This window comes from Diadema setosum, chromosome 1 (assembly GCF_964275005.1).
Source record: "Diadema setosum chromosome 1, eeDiaSeto1, whole genome shotgun sequence".
In the NCBI taxonomy this organism is placed as follows: domain Eukaryota; kingdom Metazoa; phylum Echinodermata; class Echinoidea; order Diadematoida; family Diadematidae; genus Diadema; species Diadema setosum.
This window is the reverse complement of record NC_092685.1, coordinates 44754688-44776065: the sequence shown is the minus strand read 5'-3', so window position 1 is coordinate 44776065 and position 21378 is coordinate 44754688. Positions and strand designations below refer to the sequence as shown.

Below are 21378 nucleotides of genomic sequence, written 5' to 3'. Positions count from 1 at the left end.
TGTTGTTGTTGTTGTTGTTCTTGAAAGCATTGAGCATATATTTTGAGGCCTAAGTTTTTCCATAGCTTCATACTTTAATACACAATATCAGACATTTCTGATATAGCATGTATGACCGTAACATGTAGTTCAGATTTTTATGCTAAAAACATTGTTAAACAATGCTTTCGAGCTATTGTTTCCTAAAATCAGTGATCAAAAATATTGGTCTGTTTGGAAATTGAGAAGTCTAATGAAGACTAGCACTTCTAGGCTTTGCCACTGCTTCAGAACAGAGGAAAATTGAGATATCCTTATCTTGGTTTGGTACAACATAGCCATAAATAACTGCATCAATGTAATTGTGTCTAGTTTATATCTGAGATGTTAATTCATGGGAACACCTCCTAAATGTGTTTCTGCCCATAGCATTTTGCAAATTCTGCAGAATGTCACGTAGCAGTGATTGCCATGTCATGGAGGGGTGGGGGAGGGGGGGGGGGGGGGTGAGAGGGGTATTGTCAACACATAAATGAGGTGCAGAGTGTGAAAAGGAGTGGTCCTGTCCTGGGACAAGATGGTATTCAGATGAATCACTTGCCCAGAGCAGGTTACTGTGGTGTGGATACCATTGGGTAGAGTGTGAAAGGTTGACAACAACGTGCTGCTGTGCTCTAATGATTATATGCACAAATGATTATGTAACCAGCCGATATCAACAGCAGTTCTGTGTTCATCTGGAATGGTATCAGAGTATGCCCTGTGCAATATGATATAATACACATATGACAATGACAGGTATCTGTTTCATGCTTTTACTGCGATTTTATATCACGTTAGCTCAAAAGTAGGGCCAGTCATTGAAAAATGTAGAAAAGGAAAATGCATAATGATTGGTGCTGAACACTTTCTGAGTACCAATGTTTAGTTGGGTACACTTTTCAAGCATGTTTAAGTCTTTTAATAAGATATTTCTTAAACACTAAATATGTTTTGTAAACCACTAAAATGTGCTGCATTGATACAGTATAAAATTGTTCAGGTTTTATTCAAATGTTGAAACATGTCAAATATGAATGATAATAAATAAATAAATAAAAGATTAAAAAGAAATACCCAATGAAAGTGTGAGTTACATAAGTGTGCCATGGTTTCCACCATATTGTGCACACTTATCCTAAATCGTGTCATAGAAAATTTCTGTCTAGAATGAGGTCATTATGCTTAACCTGTAGACTGAAGTCTCCAAGTCCACATTGAAAGTGAGTTATTTTCTTCTTTTCATTGTAGATATTATCATTGATCAGTGCACTTTAACCATAGAAAAGAAAAGTTTTTGATATTTAGAGCAGTACTTTCACTATCATTTGTGAGACTCACACAAATATGCAAGTTGGAGATAATATTTTAACTTACAAGAGTAATACTAGCTCTTTGATTCTCTTTTTACCTCCCTGGTACATGTAGTGCTGGTGCCCCAATTGATTGATCACCATATCTTTAGCTTATGAACGAATACATGGTGTGTGTAGTAACTGTGATGTATGGCAAGAGATGAGAATATAAAATAATATATATCACCTGTCAGGGGAATGAATATATCATGTGTATCAGCCCCTCTTGCTCTTTAATCTATGACCCCCACCCCCACCCCCACCCCATTCCATCCCCACCAATGTTATCTTGAGATCAGGATTTAGATTTCAACTTTTTGCGAGATAATTACAAACCATTTCTGAAATATTAAAGAGCATACCATTCTAAGAGGAATTATAGTTTATTTGATGGAAATCTGTTTTGAAATGGCTAAACTATCCAAAAACTAAGTAAAACAGTGTGGTCCTAGTAAAAGGTGAGACCCATCTTTATTAGGACCTCTTTGTTTCTGGATATCTCAGCAATTTCAAAACCAATTTTCATCACATAAACTTTACAGCTGATCTCTCATAGAATTGTATGCTCTTTATGTTTCATAACAGGTTTCTCATTATCTCCCCCAAAGTTGAAAACCTGAAGCCCCATTTCAACCAAGCTATATCATCCCTTTCAGCATGTGACACAGCTTAACAGCTCAATTACTCTAGGGTTTTTATGTGCAGAAAATGGAAACTAGTCGTTGAATTTCCTGTTGTCGTCAATGGGTAGAATGTACTGGAGTAAAGATTTTGATGTCGTGGTCACACTGAATAAGGAGTGAAAGTTTTGCAGTAATTATCACATGATCAATGATGCTATTAATGTCCACTAGTTTTACTTCTCTTATGACCACATCTCAGTCAATGTTTATCAGATTGGAACAAATTATGTTAACGGTTAGCATGCAAATCTTTGCCTTTGCGTATAAATGTCCATGTTGTGTGTGTGTGTGTGTGTGTGTGTGTGTGTGTGTGTGTGCATTGTATGTATGTTGGTATGTGCTTGACATTTTGCCCTTTGCTCATTCTTTTGATATCCTTTACCCTTCACTCGTGCAGTCAAGAAATATCCAGTTTTCTTTTTTTTTCAAGCCTCTTGGTCTTTTTTTCATTATTTTTACTAATTTTTATGCATTTTTTTTTTTTTGTTTTGTTTTGTTTTCAGTCTTGGCACCACCAAGAAGGGCATTGGTCCAACCTACTCCTGCAAGGCCAGCAGGACTGGCCTACGGGTCTGTGACCTCATGGGAGACTTCGAGATCTTCTCGGACAAGTAAGACCTATTTCATCAAGCATCCAGGTTCAAATAACATGTGTACATAATATGGGAGGGGACATGTCACACCCCAGAGTAGGCTTTAATGAGAAAAGCACCTGGAGAGTAGACTAGCCGCTTTGCAGATGCTGCTCTATCTGATGTGGAACTCCTTCTCCCTATCTCAGATACATTTCTGGCGGTGTTAATGCTAGTCTTTGATGTTTGTATGTTACTGCCATCACCAGCAGTGAGGACATTGTCCCGTGTAATATCATACAGAGTTCTGTAGCAGACAGCATGAGTGGGAGGGGGGGGGGGGGGGAGGGGGGTATGCTCTGCATTACAAGACAGAGCCAGACAGGCTGAAAACATTGATGAAAAAAAAAATGGGAATTGTTCCATAAGCTCATATCATTGTAGCAAATTAAAATGTCCTTGAATACCAGCCGCTACTGTCAGCTATGTATGATTGATAGATAGACAGATTGACAAATATGCCTTTTGTTTGTTTCTTCTTCTTCTTCTTCTTCTTTTTTCAAATAGGTTCCGCACATTGGTCAGGATACACAAAAAGCTCTTTCCACAGCTTGAGGTAGATGAGGAGGCTGAGCTTCAGAAGTACAAGGTGGGTGTGGTTCCCTGACACAGGTCCGTCATGTTAGAATGTCTGCCAAATCAGCTGATACGGTCTCAAGCTTTAATGCCTGATGATAAAAAGATATGAATCATCCAGTGTGAATGTTTCACACTCTTAGAAAAGTAGTTATGATATACCAGTCTTCTGTGTTTTATTGTAAACAATTTTCTTCCTCTCCTTAATCCTCCTCTCCCTCATCATCTCCATCTTACTCCTCCTCCTCTTCCTCTTCTACCTTTTCTTCCCATATCTGTTTCTCTTCCCATTCTTGTTCCTCCTCTTGTAATCTATTGTATGATTATCAATATTATCAATTGTCTTTTTATGATAGTAGGTAATTGTGGATATGTTGCCTCCTGTATTATCACATGTTAATGCAGGTAGAAGACAGATTGAATATGTGTTGATTTTTCTCTTTATATGAGTCATTTTATTTTCATACCTATTTCATACCTATTTCATCAATAAGTAGATCTAATGTTATCTGAAGCGAATCATCTATTCAAGGATGCCACTCAAACTTGCAGGGTAGGATGTGGGTGGATATGATAGAGTAATTCTGTACTTTGTTATTCAGTTTGCATAGATAATATGGAGAGTTGTTTACATATACATTTGTTCTCAATATGTTAATTACTTTTAATTTTGTTTTTGTTTTTGTTTTTGTTCCCTTTTTTGACCACCATAGGTGTACAAAGAAAAGATCAAGTCCATGGTATGTGACACAGTGTATTTCATGGACTCCATGCTCAGGGAACCTGGCAAACGCATCCTGGTAGAGGGCGCCAATGCAACAATGCTTGATATAGACTTTGGTGAGTTTTACCATTTGTTTCTCTTTTTTGGGGGGAGGGGGAGGTGGGGGTAAGGGTAAACAATGCCAAGATTTGCTAAATTGATGATGTTATAAGAATTTGGAAATTGAAATGATACAAATCTGTGTGTTAACTATTCTCCAGGCTTGTTGATGTTCATTGCATGAGTACAGAATTTGTTTGTGAACTTCTTTGATATACTGTATTACTGTGGTATTTCCATACATTATATCCAGACAATTTTGTAAAGGGTACTATTCATTTGATGTCAAATATTTTTTATATCTTTGTGTTTAAATCAATGTCGGAAGATTAGATTGTGACAAAGGTTTCATGTTCAATTGCAGCATCGGTATGAATTCCAATATGTTATTAACCTTTCCCCAACAGGAACGTATCCATATGTGACATCATCAAACTGCTCAATAGGGGGCGTCTGTACAGGACTTGGGGTGCCACCGCGCAGCATCGGAGAGGTGTATGGTGTCTTCAAGGCCTACACCACACGAGTGGGCGACGGTGCTTTCCCAACTGAGCTACTAAATGTAAGGTTCCAAACCACCTGGAGCATAATTAATTGTCTAATCAGTCTAAAAAGAATGAGTGTATTTGTCTGCAAAAACAGTTTAGTTGTAATTGGCTTCCCTTTGAGAAAAGAAGAGATTAAGTGTCAGTGAGTGCGTTATGTAATCTTGTCAATAGTAAGGAGTTAGCCCTTATGAATATGTATGAAGTGACCTCAAAGATAAGACCTTGGGAAAGCGCTCTTGAAATAGTTTGACTGCTACATGCTGTACTCCCAGATGTTTGGTATCACCACCTGTCTACTAACACAGTTTTCATCTCTTTGTGTTGCCTGCAGGAGATCGGAGACCTCCTCCAGACGACGGGCCAGGAGTTTGGCGTGACGACGAAGCGCAGGAGGCGGTGCGGATGGCTGGACGTGGTCCTACTGAAATACGTCAACATGATCAATGGATTCTCGGCGTAAGTGGAGGATGGACGAGTGTAATAATGAGCAGTGCTGCTGTCTCACCCAGGTCACCATGGGCAATTACCCTGAACCCTTCCCTTGACCCTAGCCCTAATCGTAATCCTCAACCTAATCCTAACTCTAACCCAAACTCTAACCCTAAACCTAACCCTTACCCTAATCCCTACTCTCAACTTATCACTAACCAGTAATTATCCGGGGGCTAATTGCCCTCGGGGGGGGGGGGGGGGGGGTGTAATTGCCCTGATACGATCTCACACATCATTTGAACACTTAACGATGATTGCGTTGATTACTTGTTTATATAAACCTTTTAAACCCAAATGAAATCTCAGCTTCAATTTGCCTTTTTTTCACGCCTTGTCATTCCCACAATCACAGCTCACTTCCTGTTGCAGCTGTTAGAGCCTGGTAGTGTGCACTGAAGAAGATTGATTACAAGAAGGAAATTGCTTTCAGGAAGTCTACTAACTGCATAAAACCAATAGATGTCCAGATTTTTTGAAGCAACTGAAGATAATGAAATATTTGTCTACTTAAACATTTTACACCACAGCCCCCTTAAAAAAATTTTTAAGAATGACTTCTTTCAAAATTAATACAAAGGCATTGTTGCCTTCCATTTAGAGCATGTGATAAAAGCAGAATGTTACTGATTATTTTTTAGGCATAGAAAGACACCACAAGCAGATGTGAGTGCAGGCAGAGCCTGTTTGTGATATCTTTTGAAACCTACCGGTGTGCACATGTCTTTATAATGAACGTATTTACCGAGAAAATTGTTTGTATATATATACAGTTAAACTCGCATAAGTCGATCTTCTCGGGACTGAGCAAAACACATCGACTTAGGCTATTTTCGACTTGTGCGTAAGTCGAAAAAAAAATCGACTTAACAACAGTTACACCACACGTACATTATGAATAAATGTACATGTTGTCTACTCTGGAGTCGAGAGCTGGAGAGGTGTGCCGCAGCACGGGTCGCCCGGCAGGGCCGCGGCTAACTTTGCATGGACAGTGCATTAGTATTGGCACAGGTCCGATTACTTTACACCCTTGTTAAACCTTGGGGAAGTGAATATGAACGAACTTGAGCAGTGATTGATTGCAGTTTACCATACCGTGGCTTGAAATGCATGTAGAGGTGTAATTCTGATTTACCCGTGCCCGTAGAAACTTTTCCCCTACTTTCTGCTTTGAAAACTCAGCAGCTTCATCCATCCACTGCACAGCGCAGACTGCAAACATACACAGTCTATACACAGCCCAGTCGCTGTACGCACAACTATACACAGCCTAGTCGCTGTACGTACGTAGCGCTGGCGCGACAGGGCAGTACCAGCGGACCTCCAAACACGAAGAGAGATCAACAATCACATGCGATCGCTTTGAATTTTGATACTTTAGATAATTTTTTTTTGTCACCTGTCTGGTCGGGCTAGTTCTTATGTAAACAAAAACTGGCGTCTCGTGATTTTGACAGTGATTTATTGCACAATGAAATCTTATTCGACTTAGGCACAGTGAATGTAATGGTTTTTTCGTGAAAGTGTTCTTGGAATTTCATCGACTTAGGCGAGTATTCGACTTATAAAATTCGACTTGTGAGTGAATAAACACACGTAAGTCAATGGGGAAAAATCGGGACTTTTTAAAATCATCGACTTGCGCGATTATTCGACATATGCGATGTCGACTTAGGCGAGTTTAACTGTATATATATATATATATATATATATATATATATGTCATTGATTAATCAAAACAATAAAAAATTTCACTTAGTGACACACTGTCCAACCCCATGTTGTACTTGTCCTTTGCAAAACAAGCATAAATTGTATCTTGCAATGAAAGCACAGAACGTTGTCTGGCATTGTTACAGATGAGATATGCAAACGTATCATTTTTATATTTCATTTACTGTGTTGACATTTTTGCGCATTTCGCACACGCAAATATTTTTGTGTGCCATATGTCCTAGTAGTTGATGTCTTCATTCCGCAGAATTAAAAACACGCAAAACTCTTCTTACCCGGCCGAGCGCGAAAAATTAGTCGCACAAAAATATCCACTTTTACAGTGTTTAGAAACAATTTGACCATATTCATTTTTTTTCTTCATTTAATGTCCCTGCTCAGGTTGGCCATGACCAAGTTGGACATCTTGGACATCTTTGATGAGATCAAGATTGGGGTCAAGTATGTCCTCAATGGAGAACCACTAGAATCCTTCCCAGGTGAGAAAGCGAGATGTGTTACTTGCATCAGGTAGTTAAGACTGGCAGAAAAACTTTCAACTGCTCAAAGAAAATTGCAACTTCCTTTTGTCTTTGGCAAGTGATTTTAGTCAAATGTCATTGAAACCTTTTTACTCACAAAAACTCTTTGAAGTCCTTTAAATTGTTAATTTTTGAAACATGCATGCTAAGTAATGATGCCATTTTTCTTTTGTGTGTGTGTGTGTGTGTGTTTGCTTGAACACAAACAACAGCTCGCCAAGATGTCCTGAAGGAGGTTGACGTCGAATACGTGACGATGCCAGGATGGAAGTCGTGTACGGCCAACGCTCGGCGATTCGAGGATCTTCCCGAGGCTGCTCAGAACTACGTGCGGAAAGCAGAGGAGCTGATTGGAGTGCCAAGTAAGCTTGATGAGAATGCCTGTCCCTGTCCCTTGGCCAAGTACAAAATTGTAGGAAGGGATCGATCAAATGAATCAAAACAGCTCCATTATAAACTCACCTATGAAGTCGCATAAACTGTTTATCTGTTGTTTGTTGTGTCGTTTTTATCATGATTTTTATTATTCAGTGTTGGTGTGTCATAGGGTACAGTGAAAATGCTCTTTCATTCGAACCCTTGATGTTCATATAGGTTTTGGTTTCGGTTACAAAATTTTCAAAAGCCTCTAAATTGCTAACTTCGTAATTGATTCTAAAAATTCGCAACTCTGTTTAAAAGATTAAAGTTCCTGTTTCTCTTTCAAATTCAACATTTTTGTTCATTTTATCCTGATTTTGTGCAGATTTTGATGAATTCTGCCATTTCCATCCAATGTCTTTTCAACAGTGGATATGACATTAAATTCATTTTGCTTCCACAAATCTTGGCTCCTCTCAAAAATTTGCTGAAGTTTTATGCACATGAAAATTTCTGGTTTCAGAGTATTCATAAAATGTATTGTGATTCCATGTCACATGCAAACTGGAAGAGCTTGTAAATTGTTGTGAAACTTGCAGTCTGTCACATACTCATGCCATTTTCTTATAATAGTTATCTTGCTTTCATCTCAAGAGAAGGGAAGGACATACCCATATGTGATGTGGTATGTCCAGTATAACATTAGCATCTTTATACAGAGCAAATTAGCGGTCACTACTTTAGATAGTTGAAGTGCACTAGCTTGATTAACTATTGATGTCACATGAACTCGTTTGTTCTGGGTTTTTCTTTTTCCTCCATTATAGAAACTGAATAAGGGAAGTGGAAAACTCATTGATGAAGTATGTTTTGAAACTTTTGCCTCAGAATGTGGTCGAGAGTGAACAGTGCCCACTTCATTTTTTCTTTCTTGGCTAGTTTTTGTTTTGTTATGGTCATTCTATATCACAGCAAAGCAAGGCAGTGCAAATACTCCACAAAGATGTAAGAAGATCTGAAAAACAATCTAGTTGTCATAGCCTAACCGAAAGGTGGTGTGAATTTAAGTTGGGCAGCTGTGGGAAGCCTCACCATCTCCCGTTTATTGCCGTATGAATCACTGCTACCAGCTATGTATGCACATCCTTAACATCGATTGATTTCATTTCATTGTCTCCACGTTGTAACTTCTTGTCTTTTCTCACCGCCGTTCACCTCCACAGTCAAGTGGGTCGGAGTTGGGAAGAGCAGAGACTCAATAATCAAGCTCTTCTAGGCAGAGGCTTGACAGACAAGGATCACGGGGAAGACCCGTCACATCGACACGTTGGAGCAACAAGGTTAAGATGATGCAGCAGATGACAGAAAAAAAAAAGAAGTGCATCATCATTGTCTGTTTGTAAGCTGTGTGCTACACTGCAAACACTTTGTGAGATCAGGAAGGCTGCATTGATGTAGCATTCAGAGAAAACGCTTGGATGACGCAGGGAGGTGCCACACCCGAAGGCCGTCTTCACGAATGTAGTTTACAACCACTCGCTCCTCGTGTAGTAGAATTAGAGATGTACCCACTATAAAGTCCGGTTATCTACCTTTTATATCCGCAGCTTGTAAATTGATGATCGGCCATTGTTTTTGATACTCCAGGTGTTTTAACCCTAACTTTATTCACATCCTAACTGTGGTTTTGAAGAGGCGATGTTTGTACCCCACTAGCACAAATTTAAATGTTTCCCCACTCATGCTGCATAGCATCATTACTATCGTGTCTCCCCGTCTTGTAGTTTGCCAACATTGTGTGCGTAAAATTTTGTTACCTTACGTTTTTTTGAAATAGTTAGAGAGGCTTGAAGACTTGTAATACTCATCTCTTTTCTTTTGTAAGGTTTTGTATAGATTTATTTAAATCTACCATTGTAAATGGTAGGAGTTAATACAACGATAGTAAAGGAAAGATAGTGTCTCACTAGGTCGTATTTTTTTTCACCTCCATGATGAACCAGTTTTCTGACATTCTTTTACATCATTCTTCCCTCTACACAGTCAGCTGCTATGTCTGCTATCTCGTTATGATGTGGTATAATCTGTGTGGTGATTCTACCATAATTCATTCCCCTTTTTGGAGAATGGGACAGAATGCTTTGGCTTTAATGAGGAATGCATATTCACCGCGTTGTGGATTTCGATCGAATTATTTTTGTACTTAATTCAAACTGTGTTGCTCAGGAATCCGTGGGTACTTTTTTATACCCAGTGTTCGTCTTATTCTCTTTTATTTTATATATTTTTTTTTTTTAGTGGTCAAAGTTTGTAAGATGCAAATAGTTCATGAGCTGTAGTGTCATGTTTGCGTGCAGTTTTGTGTGCTTGAGATACCACTATTTGCTGTGAAAATGAACACCAGTGTGTCACCAACTTATTTAGATGTCATGGACATGCATTTTGTAGGAAACTGATGCAATTGCATTTCATGAAAACAGAAACAAATTTGTCATGCAAAAAAAAAAAAAAATGAAAGCAGTCTGTTCATACATTTTGTTTTGTTTAGTGTTTGACATGTGAAGAAATATTGACTTGCAGGTGTATTAGAGTTTGCAGCAAGTCTCAATAGTACCAAAGTTTATTCATATTCTTTATTTTCTGTTAGGTTAATCAAGGATGTGATCATTTTTACCTTCTCTCTGACATTACTTGCTACATAGATCATTTCCACAGCAAAGAGAAATCCATTTCCTCTACAGCGAAATCAGAACTTGGTGCAGTGGCATCAACAAGCAGCAAGAGACTTATGTAGACATTGCATTGTAGGGGTTGAAAAGTTGAAGGCACAAACTTAGCTATATCACCATACAGTCATCCGTTTCCACATGGTGGGCATTACACACGAAATGGAGGTAATAGGTCTTATTTATGAACACCACCAGGATTTTTATAATAATGTAATTGCGTATCACTCACAGGTTTGTCTGGTTCAAGGCAAATTTGTGTGAAGCCCTCTCTATCGTTGTTACATAAAAATCAGTTGCAAGTGATTTCATCATTTTATTTTCCCCAGGATAGCTTCTTTAAGGTGAGCACCCGGATTTCCATGCCGTTTTCATTCATTACCCCCCATTGCCCGGAACCCATTTTACACCTCGTTCAAGAGGGCAAAATTAGGTGATACGATTTGTCTAAGGGTGCTTGCATACTTCACGGTGGACTCAAACCCAGGACCATCCTGTCCTGAGCAATATCCTGTATCACATTGTTCTGTTTAACCCTTTGTGTGCCTGGGACTTTAGACAGCTATTTTTTTTTTTTTTTGGGGGGGGGAATTTTTTGCATTTTTTGTGGGAATTGTCACTCAAAGCACACAAAGGATTAGCAGAGTATTACAGTAGCATGATCTTCCAACTGTACTGTCCCCTTTCTAATCAGTGTTTCTATTTAAAGTAATATAAGAATATGATGATGATATCAAATCACATAATCAGGGAAATGGAAGACATGTAATAGTGTAGTTCATCAAGCAGATTATTTGGGTAAAAGTTCATTCTGTCGCAATCAGTTGCAAATTACCTCTTCTTGATGAAACTTTGGCCTGCTGGATCTGTAGGCTTCTTCAGATGGAATGCTGTGAGAGAGAGTTGTCTTCCCACTAGCCGGCATAGCTGGAACGGGTAATTTGCAACTGATTGTGACAAAATGAACTTTTACCCCGTTGATATTCCAATCAGATGAATCTTTTCAGCGATTTAAGCAGATTATTTGCATCATGTTTGCATCAATGTACCAACTGCAGAGCAAAACTGGCCATCCACCAGTTTACATTGTTCATGCACTTAGTCGTGTATACCCGCTCTGAGCATGTCGTCGCTCTTGTTTTTTCATCACATCAACTTGGTTTCCATAGTGTGTCTGTGTAATGTGTGACTGGTTCTTTGCAAAGCATTACAACACAGGTATGTTTCCTTGATATATTTGTTAGAGAGTGATGCGTGCCCGTATCTTTGTTCAGGAGCGAAGCAGAAAATCTGAAACAGTTCAGATGTGACAAAAGGGCTGCAAATTACCTAGGCAGATGTCTTTTGATTATGTATGAAACAAATACTATACATACAATAATAGTCCCACTGTTTCTCGTGCACACATTATCCAAAGCTGATTTGTTCAATTCCATGAATTTATCAAATAGATATTAGCAGAGATTTATGCAATCCTCAGAGGCACTTTAACCTCATGAACTATGACGTTGGAAAGAAATTTTTGCTGAAAAATTTTCTGTTTGAATTTTTGAGTTTTGTTGTTGTTTTTGCCTTTTTTTTTGTGGGGTTCATAATGAGATGGCAACATCAAGTACTGTAAGCGTCAATATTTTTGCGCGATCAATTTTTCGCGCTGAGTCACTTGAAATCGTATTTGCAGGTTCTTGAATTTGTGCTGCACAATTACCAACCTGTTCAAAATGTGCAGAGAAACTTGTGAAGAGATTTTCATGGGTTTTAGAAGTCATGCCAGCCTACAGTAGCGCAAAATACGTGAAAGTTAATGTACTGCAAACATTTTTGCGTTTACAGTATATGAGCGTTCTTGAAAAATGGCTCTGTTGGGTAGGAAAGATTGCACTGGAAATACTTATCTATCTGAACATATTATGCATTAACTTCATTATTGACGGAAAAACTAATGGATTTTCCTTTTGGATGCACCTTCACCTCTTTGGAAATTATAAACATAAATGAGGATAAAAATTGTATATCATTGTGGTGTTGTAGGATTGTATTCATGTATTTATTTTTCGGTTTCAACATCATATATGTTGACTACTTTTCGTTCTGGTATATGTAATCTGTGATGTCACTGGTTTGTCCGTGGTATTATTTCGGCATGTATGTAAGGTGTAGGAAGTGAGTTACCATGATTATCTTATACCCTGTTTCTGTTTTTTTTTTCTTTTAATCCCATTATCATAGCAGATTAAAGGGTGCAGTTAGATACTTGCATTTGATTTTGAAGTGAGATTAGGAAGAGTGTGTGTGTCCCATAGACTGAATGTGCCTCAGGAAAATGATTCCTGTGTTCAGTCAGTTTAGATGTTTCATGCTTGTGACATTTTAACGATGTATGTAAAATAGCAATTGACTTTGTATATAAGGACGACACATTTGTACAATATATATTGCAGATTGGTGCAGAAGATACGATAGTCCAGCCAGCCTGTAATGGGTGCTTTGGCCATAGCAAGAAAAACTCCAGTCCAGCATGATTGGATGAAAGCAACGACACTGCATGCAACGCACAAACGTAGAACTTTGCCCGGATTGCTGACTATATGTGCAGACTAAAGTACCGTAGCTTGAATTAGTCGTACTACATCATGATACTACTCCGACTGTTTATCGTGCTTTCAAGCTTTGACCTTATGACCTCAAAGTTCTGTATATTGAGAAGGGAAGGATGATGGGGAAAAAGTAACAAGAAATTAGTGCAAAATATTGTAAAAGTATGAAATCACACTTCCAATCAGTAAGACAAAAAGGAATAATAATACAGAGGAAGGGAGAAAAAAAACTATATTTCTATAAACCACTTTTTTGTCTTCCTGAGTAGATTTTATTGTACAAATTGGTGTGTGATTTTAAACGATGTGTATGATTATTTGTGACCTTCATACATGCGGTGGTGTGGATGCTGGTTTCTGCTTTTGTCGATTAAGTTGTTCAAATTTTATTGTAAATCGCTGGATTTAAAGGAATAAAATGAGAAAGCATCTTGTAATGATATGGTGATATGGAAGTCGAGTCTCACCTTATATTTGTATGCATTTTACAGTGGAAACCTGGTTATAAGAAGGTCGTACATTTAACAGAATATTTGATATAACACTCTCATTCTGATGGTCATGAAAGAACAGATTTTCTTGCTTTGTATTGTTCTTGGTAGCTGATAAATAACAAATACAAAATACCAAGAACAAAGTTGCCTACCCAAAGGGCCTCTTCATACCAGGTTTCCAGTGCACCCTGAATAATGTGTGATGTGGAGGTTTGTTTGATTGGTGGTGATTTTATGCCAAGATTGAACAATTTCCAGTTTAAAAAGTGTTGTTTGTCCAAGTGTAGTGGTGGTGCGTGTATGTGTGTGTGTCCGGTGTTCAGAGACTTATTTGATTCTTCAAACTTATCTCAGTCTTCAGACACTTACACACAGATTTGTTATTCAAACTGTTCATATTTTTATTCTTTTTTAATAAGGGGACAAAGTATTGTGATTGATGTTCAGAGTTATTGTGCAAGTGCAAAACTTTCCCATCTTTTTTTTTTTTCTTTTTTTGAAGTTTTTGTGCAGTCACCGCTGGATGAGAAGACTACTGCAGTGTATGATGTCACATGCGTACAACAATATAAGGAAAATATAAAGAGAATTTCACAAAATTTCAGCTTTTGAAAAAAGTACACATTCCCTTGACTCGTTACTGACATATGTTATGGGTAATATTATTCCCATTGCCTTTGGAAAGAGGCAAGTCAAGTGCTCTTTTATTATGCGAAAAAAGTGAAAATATGTTGAATTTTCTTTACATTTTCTTCATACTGTTGTAATCATATGACATCACGAGCCTTAGTAGTCTCCTCATCCAGCGGTTCCAACACAAAAATTATAAAAATTCATAACTTTTGCATCGATTGTCCAATTTTCCTCAAACTTTCACTGATGTGTTCTACTAGTATTGCTGCATTCTCACAATCCTTATGTTTATGAAGGTGAATATTCATGAAATATATGGCATATATACATCCCTTCTCTGCACACACTCATTCAACCACATAAAATTCTATCAAACTTTAGAACTGCATATTCTGTCAAATTAGGTGTTTCGAAGTTTTCACCATCTTGCCAATTAGAAATGAGAGCATTTCTTGTTAACATCCTCTCATTTAATTTTGATTGGTACTGTATGTGGTTGGTACTGTATGTGGTTGTTGGAAACAACCAGATTGGCTAGCCACAAACAGAGAATAAACCCAGGAGGTTCAAAGGAAGAAGTCACAACTATTTCCTTCGAACCCATGTTCGATGCCACCACTCCAAGATATTTGAAGCATGTACCAAAGTGGATCTGCTAGGCAGATAGGAAGACAATTGTCTTGTGTCTCATTGCATCATTACTAGCCACTTTCTAAAGGAAGATACAGTGTTATGTTGGTGATTGTAATTACTTTTTGCCATCTTATCAAAGATAGGTGACACATGGTAAAGACAGGGGGATGCGCGAATAGCAATTGCACCAAAATAATTAAATAAAAATGAAAATTATTCAACTGGGCATGTCCAGGCACTAATCTGATAGACAATGTATATATTAATAGAAACATACTTTAAGATTATTCCATATCTGTTCTCTTTATCGGAATTATGTGGAATAGTGATAAAACTGGCTTTCCAGGGAGGTACAGTTTTAAACACTTTTACATGATACAGCTCTGATTAACACTTTTGCACGTATCTCTGGACAGTATTGGCTTTTGTTTTATAAGCTTTATCATTACAAGAGATTTCATTTTATTTGATAAATAAACAAGCAAAATGTAGCTAACATTATAACTTTCAAAATGATGAAAAAAACAAACAATATCTTGCATAATGTTGCATTGTAAATGTAAAATGAGTACAATGTGGCAACCACAGAAGTACTATCTGGAGCGTGATTGTTACAAACAGAAAACAAGAATGTGTGTGTGAGTGTGTGTGTGTGTGTATATATGGGTTTAGTGTAGGTGTACTTGTGTGTGGGGGTGGGGGGTGGGGTGAGGGGCAGTGTTGAGGTTGACCATCCACCCTCTTCCACTTTGAAAATCACATTCTCTTGCACCATGGTGGTCAGTCTTCACAAGGTTATTCAAGACTCGGGAACACTCGTTTTGATTGGCAAGGTATTATTTATTCAACAGCACTCTCTTTCTGAGCTCAGAAAAAGTAGAACACCAACTTTGATCAAAACCAAAACAAGATATTAACTGATGCATATCATAGTAAACATGAATCTTAAAAAAAGGAATACCTTATTGCCTCCAAATGTTCACCCTTGTCAGATTAAAAGAACAAACAAAAAACTCAATCTCATACATGTATATCTTCATCACTGGCAGAAGTATGTTTTAACATCATCAAAATGCATAGAGAATTTACATTATTCATTGACTATGTTGTGTGTGTGTTTGTTGTTGTTTTTTACTGGATGCAAAATTTAAATCTTATACTTGTACATTTGTATACCCAATTTCAAGAACAGAAAGTACTGATGATAAAGGTCTACCTTTTTAAATGCCCCATGCTAAACTTGCAGGATTGAGACAAGAAATCGAGGTCACCTTGTGCAAACAACTGACATATTTACTTTAATTTTCACTCAAGGCAATATCTCCTCACACACTACAGCAGTATTATCTTGACACGTTTCCTTGAATACTTGTAAGGTGAGTTTACAAAACAGAATTACTTTTTTTTTTTTTACCGGTAGTTAGGGTCACACGTTGTTCCTAAACTTTAAGTTTAGGTCGAAAACTTTACTCTCGATGATTAGCTTGTAGTTTAGCACCGTGTGGACACAATCGGAAGGTAGCAATCTTAAAGTTTAGTTGATGATTAGAACCATAAGACATCTTAGGGTTTACGCCCTATCCACGAGCCTCGGGGGAGGAGGGGGGGGGGGGGGGTCCCCACTCGTAGTTTTGCTCCGTGTGGACACAATAACCAATGAGCTTGTGAGTTCGCGTGAACCTCACTTCTTGTTCACATTAGGGTCAACCTCCAGCTGCACTATTTTGTATGGCATAAGGTCATAACAAAGGCTCTGCACTTCCAGTATAATCATTGAGGGGGATTCCTTGTTAGTTTGTACCTTACAAAGTTTAGGTGCGCTTGTGAACCCGCATCGTGAATGTACGAGTGGAGCTAATCATCAACAGTTAAGTTTTCGACCTAAACTTCAAGTTTGGCAACCGTGTGTTAACGTAACTATTGAAACTTCTTGACACTGACAAAACAAGATATGAATGGTAATCATAACTTAAAACAATAAAGCAATGAAATTGTCTTTTGAAAGAATAGCAGAATAGATAATTTTTTTAGTATTATCATGAACACTTGGTGACTGCAAACCGCAGCAACCTACCTCTCTGGTTCAACAGTGTTTATCTAGCAGCCATTTGGCGCAACCTTCACTCATGAGTAATACTTGTGTGATCTCAAATTACAATAAACACCATGTTTTGACACCATTTTAATTTCTGTAGTAAAATACATGTAAATGAACATTCAAAACATTGATAAATAATCAAACTCTTTTGGAAAACATTGCATTAACAGAGATTATATAAATTTGCCCGTATCACGTAATAAAAACCCAACAACAATGGTCCTGTCAAACAGGAATCAATTCACTTGTCATAGGACATGTTCCACAATTTGGAAAAAAAAAATACATGTATATGGATGCACAATTCTATATTTTGCACTTTGTAAAACAAATCATAAGTAACAACTGCTTTCTTTTTCAAGTTGTACAATAAATTGTAATAGCACTTGTGTTTTCTTTTTCAGAAGCAATCTTTGGCACGCAAATGCATCATTTACCAAAGCAGTTTTTACGCTGGATTTCATGCAGTTTGTCTCTTTGATGGCTGTTGGTGCGTTTACATAAATCCTTTTAATTATCACGCTCATTAAACTCATTAGCATGCATCATCTTATCAGTAAATGTCTTCAGATGTGTTCTTTCTTTGCTGCTACGACTCACAAATCATTCTCACGCAGTCAAAGTTCAGGGGAAAAATATCAAGGAAGATGACAAAAACAATTGAAGTAATCATTTGTAAATTGTCAATACCCCTCGGCTTTCGCATAAAACAAAGTTAGATTTTAATGATTCCAGGCCAGCATTACAGTTGGACAAACACAGAATTTCACATAATGCCATTTTCTGTTAAGAACATTAAAATGAAATGAATATTAGTGCAAATATTGGTACCAGCACTATCAGCTCTATCATGCATGAACTCTCCAACTTTGCGCTAAAATGCTACAAACATGCCAGACACAATAAACTGTAGTTGGTTGTTTGAGTAGCTTAAGAGCGCATCCAAGAATATTGTCATATTAAAGCTAACGTTACTCCTCTATCACAGATCATTCTCACGCAGTCAAAGTTCACACAGTCAAAGTTTAAGTACTATCAGTTTTATGTTATTGAATCCCAGAAGCACATTTCTGTGGTTTGGTGTTATCTTACTGTTTTCTTCTCGTTACATGTTTTACTATTCAATGTCACTGTTTGACAAGGTAGACTAAAGACATTCCCCTTTGATTGAGCTGCTTGTTGTTCAAATATAATTGTTTGTTTCCATTCAAAAAAAATTTTTTAACTCTTCCTCGCAAAAATTATAATCGATTCTCTACTTAGCAAAATTTATTAGAATTTTACAGTTCCAGTCCTTCTCACAAATTGCCACTTTCTTGTTGATTTCTTTCAAGTTTTGAGCAGATTTAATGAATGTAATCAACTCCATCTAACCTTTATACAATATTAGATACTGTAAAGCAAGAAATATTTGCGACATGAAATTCTTGTGCAATTGGAGCCACTTTGCAGCATGATTTTTTTTTTTTGCAAATTGCCCTTACATCCAATGCTTTACAGTGTAGACAAGAACTTCCATGTGCATTTTAATTTTGCTAATCTTGGCTCTCGTGAAATTTGAAAAATTAACATGCATGCTAACATTTCTGGTTTTAAAGTACTAGTATACAGTGAAATTCAGAGTTGCCAACTTAATGATGACAAATATTTGCGATAAAATTCCACCAGTCTGTGCCAGGTACTTTGGACAGTGTGTACACGGCAAATGGGTTTTCTGTGCCTATTAGCACTCAAAGCACACAAAGGGTTAAAACAGTATTGACGCTTCAAACAGTATGTTTTTCAATGGTAATAATTGAGTTAATGAGACCTTCTCAAACAAAAGCAATCGAACAAAGTCGGTTATTTAGGAGTGAGATGAAACTTTTCCCCATCGATGGATCATAAGCCCTGCATTGCATAAAGAATGAATCAAAGCCGACATCCTGCCAATACTTGCTAACTACAACACAACAACAGAATGATCACAACAAACTAGCCAGCATCCAGCATACAGGAAAGAATAACTCACCAGGTTCTGTCAGCTCAAAATTACAATCATTTCTCCAGTATCCATCACATTATATATACAAAGTTTCAGCTCATCACAGCTCTGCATTGACAAAATCCAACTTTGAATGAAAAGATTCAGGAGGACGATGAAGAATTACGGTATTCCTCCATCACAACACACAAGGATATCTGTACAGAATTTGAAAGGTGCAGTCACCCCCACCCCTCAACAAAAATAGTGCTAATTAAGCTCTTCAATTTACATCTGGCCACATATGACACATTGGAATTTTTTACAAATCAACATCGAAAGATATAGTAGTGCCAGGTATCTACAAACCCATTCATTTCAGTATTACCTCATTTATCTTTTTTTTTTCTTTTTCTTTTTTTTAAGTTTGCACTAGAATGTGGCACTACCTTTGCGAGAGGCTAAAACAATGCTGCCACAACTTCTTCTGCGTACTTCAACAAGCTCACATGTGCCATTACATCAAGATTACATCATAACAATATCCACACCCAGATGAAAAGGAAACTGAAGCAAAAATTCAAAACAATGTACAAAGATTTGAAAAGAAGACCAACAAACACACACTTGTCCAAATATTGGTAGCAACTGGCAGTTATAGTATATGCAAACAGGGAGAACTGTACTCAATGCAAGCTGAAATGCCTAAATTAGGGATGTCAAGCTCATAAACAGATTTGCAGTATGTTTTCTGAGGGTTGAAAGGGCATATTTTTGGTGGAAAAACAGCATTCTTATCTTTCCTACCATAGACAAGTGAAGTAATACAATTTGTGAAAAACAGTATTTTCCATGAAACCTGCAGTATTTTTGGCAAACAGCAGTACAAAATACTGCCAAAAAGAAAGTAATAATAATAAGTTGGAACCTTTACTTAAAATTACCAGCCTGCATATTGGGGGGGGGGGGGGGGGGGGGGAGGGAGGGGGAGGGGGAAGGGGGGAGAGGGTTCAATGCCTCACTATGAACATCCTTCATAAAATGTACACTCAGGTATGGATACGAGTGAGCCATGAAGTCTGTTTCTTACTAAAACCTGTGTAGGCAAAACAGCATAATTATGTTGCCATTGAATGCAAGAGAATGCCAATCAGAAGGGTGAAGGCTGAGGTGTGAATTTTCTTGGGGCTACCGTGACAACAGGACAGCATTTATTGCAGTACTGGCACAGGTGATGCGGTGCCGAATGCACTGCAAGTACCACGGCTATCAGTTTAACCTTCATAGAACAGAAATACCCAGAGAAGAAATGCTCGCACATTGAACAAGCAACAACAAAAAAACAACAACCACCAATAGCACACCATGAACATTAAGAACAAAATTACAAAGCAAAACAAAACAAAAATATTTGGCAGGTCCATAACTCCACAAAAGTGACCTTAGTATGTATTAGGAATATGCTAACATGAAAACGAGAAATTAAGGGAGATGCCAAAGATATTGGGGAGAAACTGTTAAGAGTGTCATACGCATCTCAGAAGGCAAATATAATTCTAATACCAAGCAGACTTTTTCATTTTCTCTTGCCAGGACATAAAGAAAAGTTTTCAGGGGGACTTGGCATTATTTGCATTAGTGAACTAAACACTTTCACGGATAAATTGGCTTCTAATCCCCGCTACACTATTTCATTATGCATATATGTCTGCTGTGTATTATTTCATGTACACTGCAGGTTCTACTTCAATTTTATAAACTCAATCATAATGCCCAGCAAATCCCATTTTGGCACAAGTCCGCTGACTTTAAAGATTGGTCTGCAGGTGATCAAAACATTTTTCATACAAAGAATATAATAATTTGGAGAGAACCGATTTGAGTACTGTGGAAAAAATTACCCCCCCCCCGAAAAAAAAAAAGGAACACATAATTCTTTTGTGTCTCCCTAGTCAGCTGTACCCCTACACACATTCATGTTACAGTAGTTATCTTATTCATATCAAAGAAAGTTTCTAATTATGGCATGCAGTTCTCACAGAGAATACACAAATGGCAATAAACAGTCTGGTATTAAAGTTTGAGTGGACATGAAGGATTAAATAAAAAAAAAAAAAAATGCTGGTACGAAATAGTATTATCAAAAAAAAAAAAAAAAAATACACATAAGCTTGACAGATGACTGGTCCACACCCCCCCCCCCCCCCCCAACATTGAATAAACAAAAACCACAAAACAAAAACTGATAATGTATAGACAAGACATTACTCATGCTTACTTGCGTAAAATTCATCCCTGGCTGGTAATGAGCAAATTGTAAGGCACAGCCCTAAGATCCTATGGTTTTTCAAACACACAATATCCACATTGCAAGCAGGAATTAATATCTAAACCAGAACATTGTCACGTGTCTGCTGCTGAATGGAAAATTGCATATAAATATATATATGTGTATATGTTTATCAAACTTTTGAATGGAGTAGTAGCAGTGA

The 21378-nt window shown here is 37.5% G+C and overlaps 1 protein-coding gene across 1 annotated transcript in view; it reads left to right on the top strand.

Moving 5' to 3' along the window:
* The window catches only part of LOC140231066 (adenylosuccinate synthetase isozyme 1 A-like), a 37867-nt gene extending 28372 nt beyond the window's left edge, over positions 1-9495 (top strand). The window contains exons 5-12 of the mRNA XM_072311219.1: positions 2560-2667; positions 3196-3277; positions 3978-4104; positions 4495-4649; positions 4967-5091; positions 7243-7340; positions 7595-7744; positions 8966-9495. Of these exons, the coding sequence (XP_072167320.1) occupies positions 2560-2667; positions 3196-3277; positions 3978-4104; positions 4495-4649; positions 4967-5091; positions 7243-7340; positions 7595-7744; positions 8966-9018 (898 nt within the window). The 3' untranslated portion in view covers positions 9019-9495. The remainder of the gene's footprint in view (positions 1-2559; positions 2668-3195; positions 3278-3977; positions 4105-4494; positions 4650-4966; positions 5092-7242; positions 7341-7594; positions 7745-8965) is intronic.
* The last annotated feature ends 11883 nt before the right edge of the window (positions 9496-21378 follow it).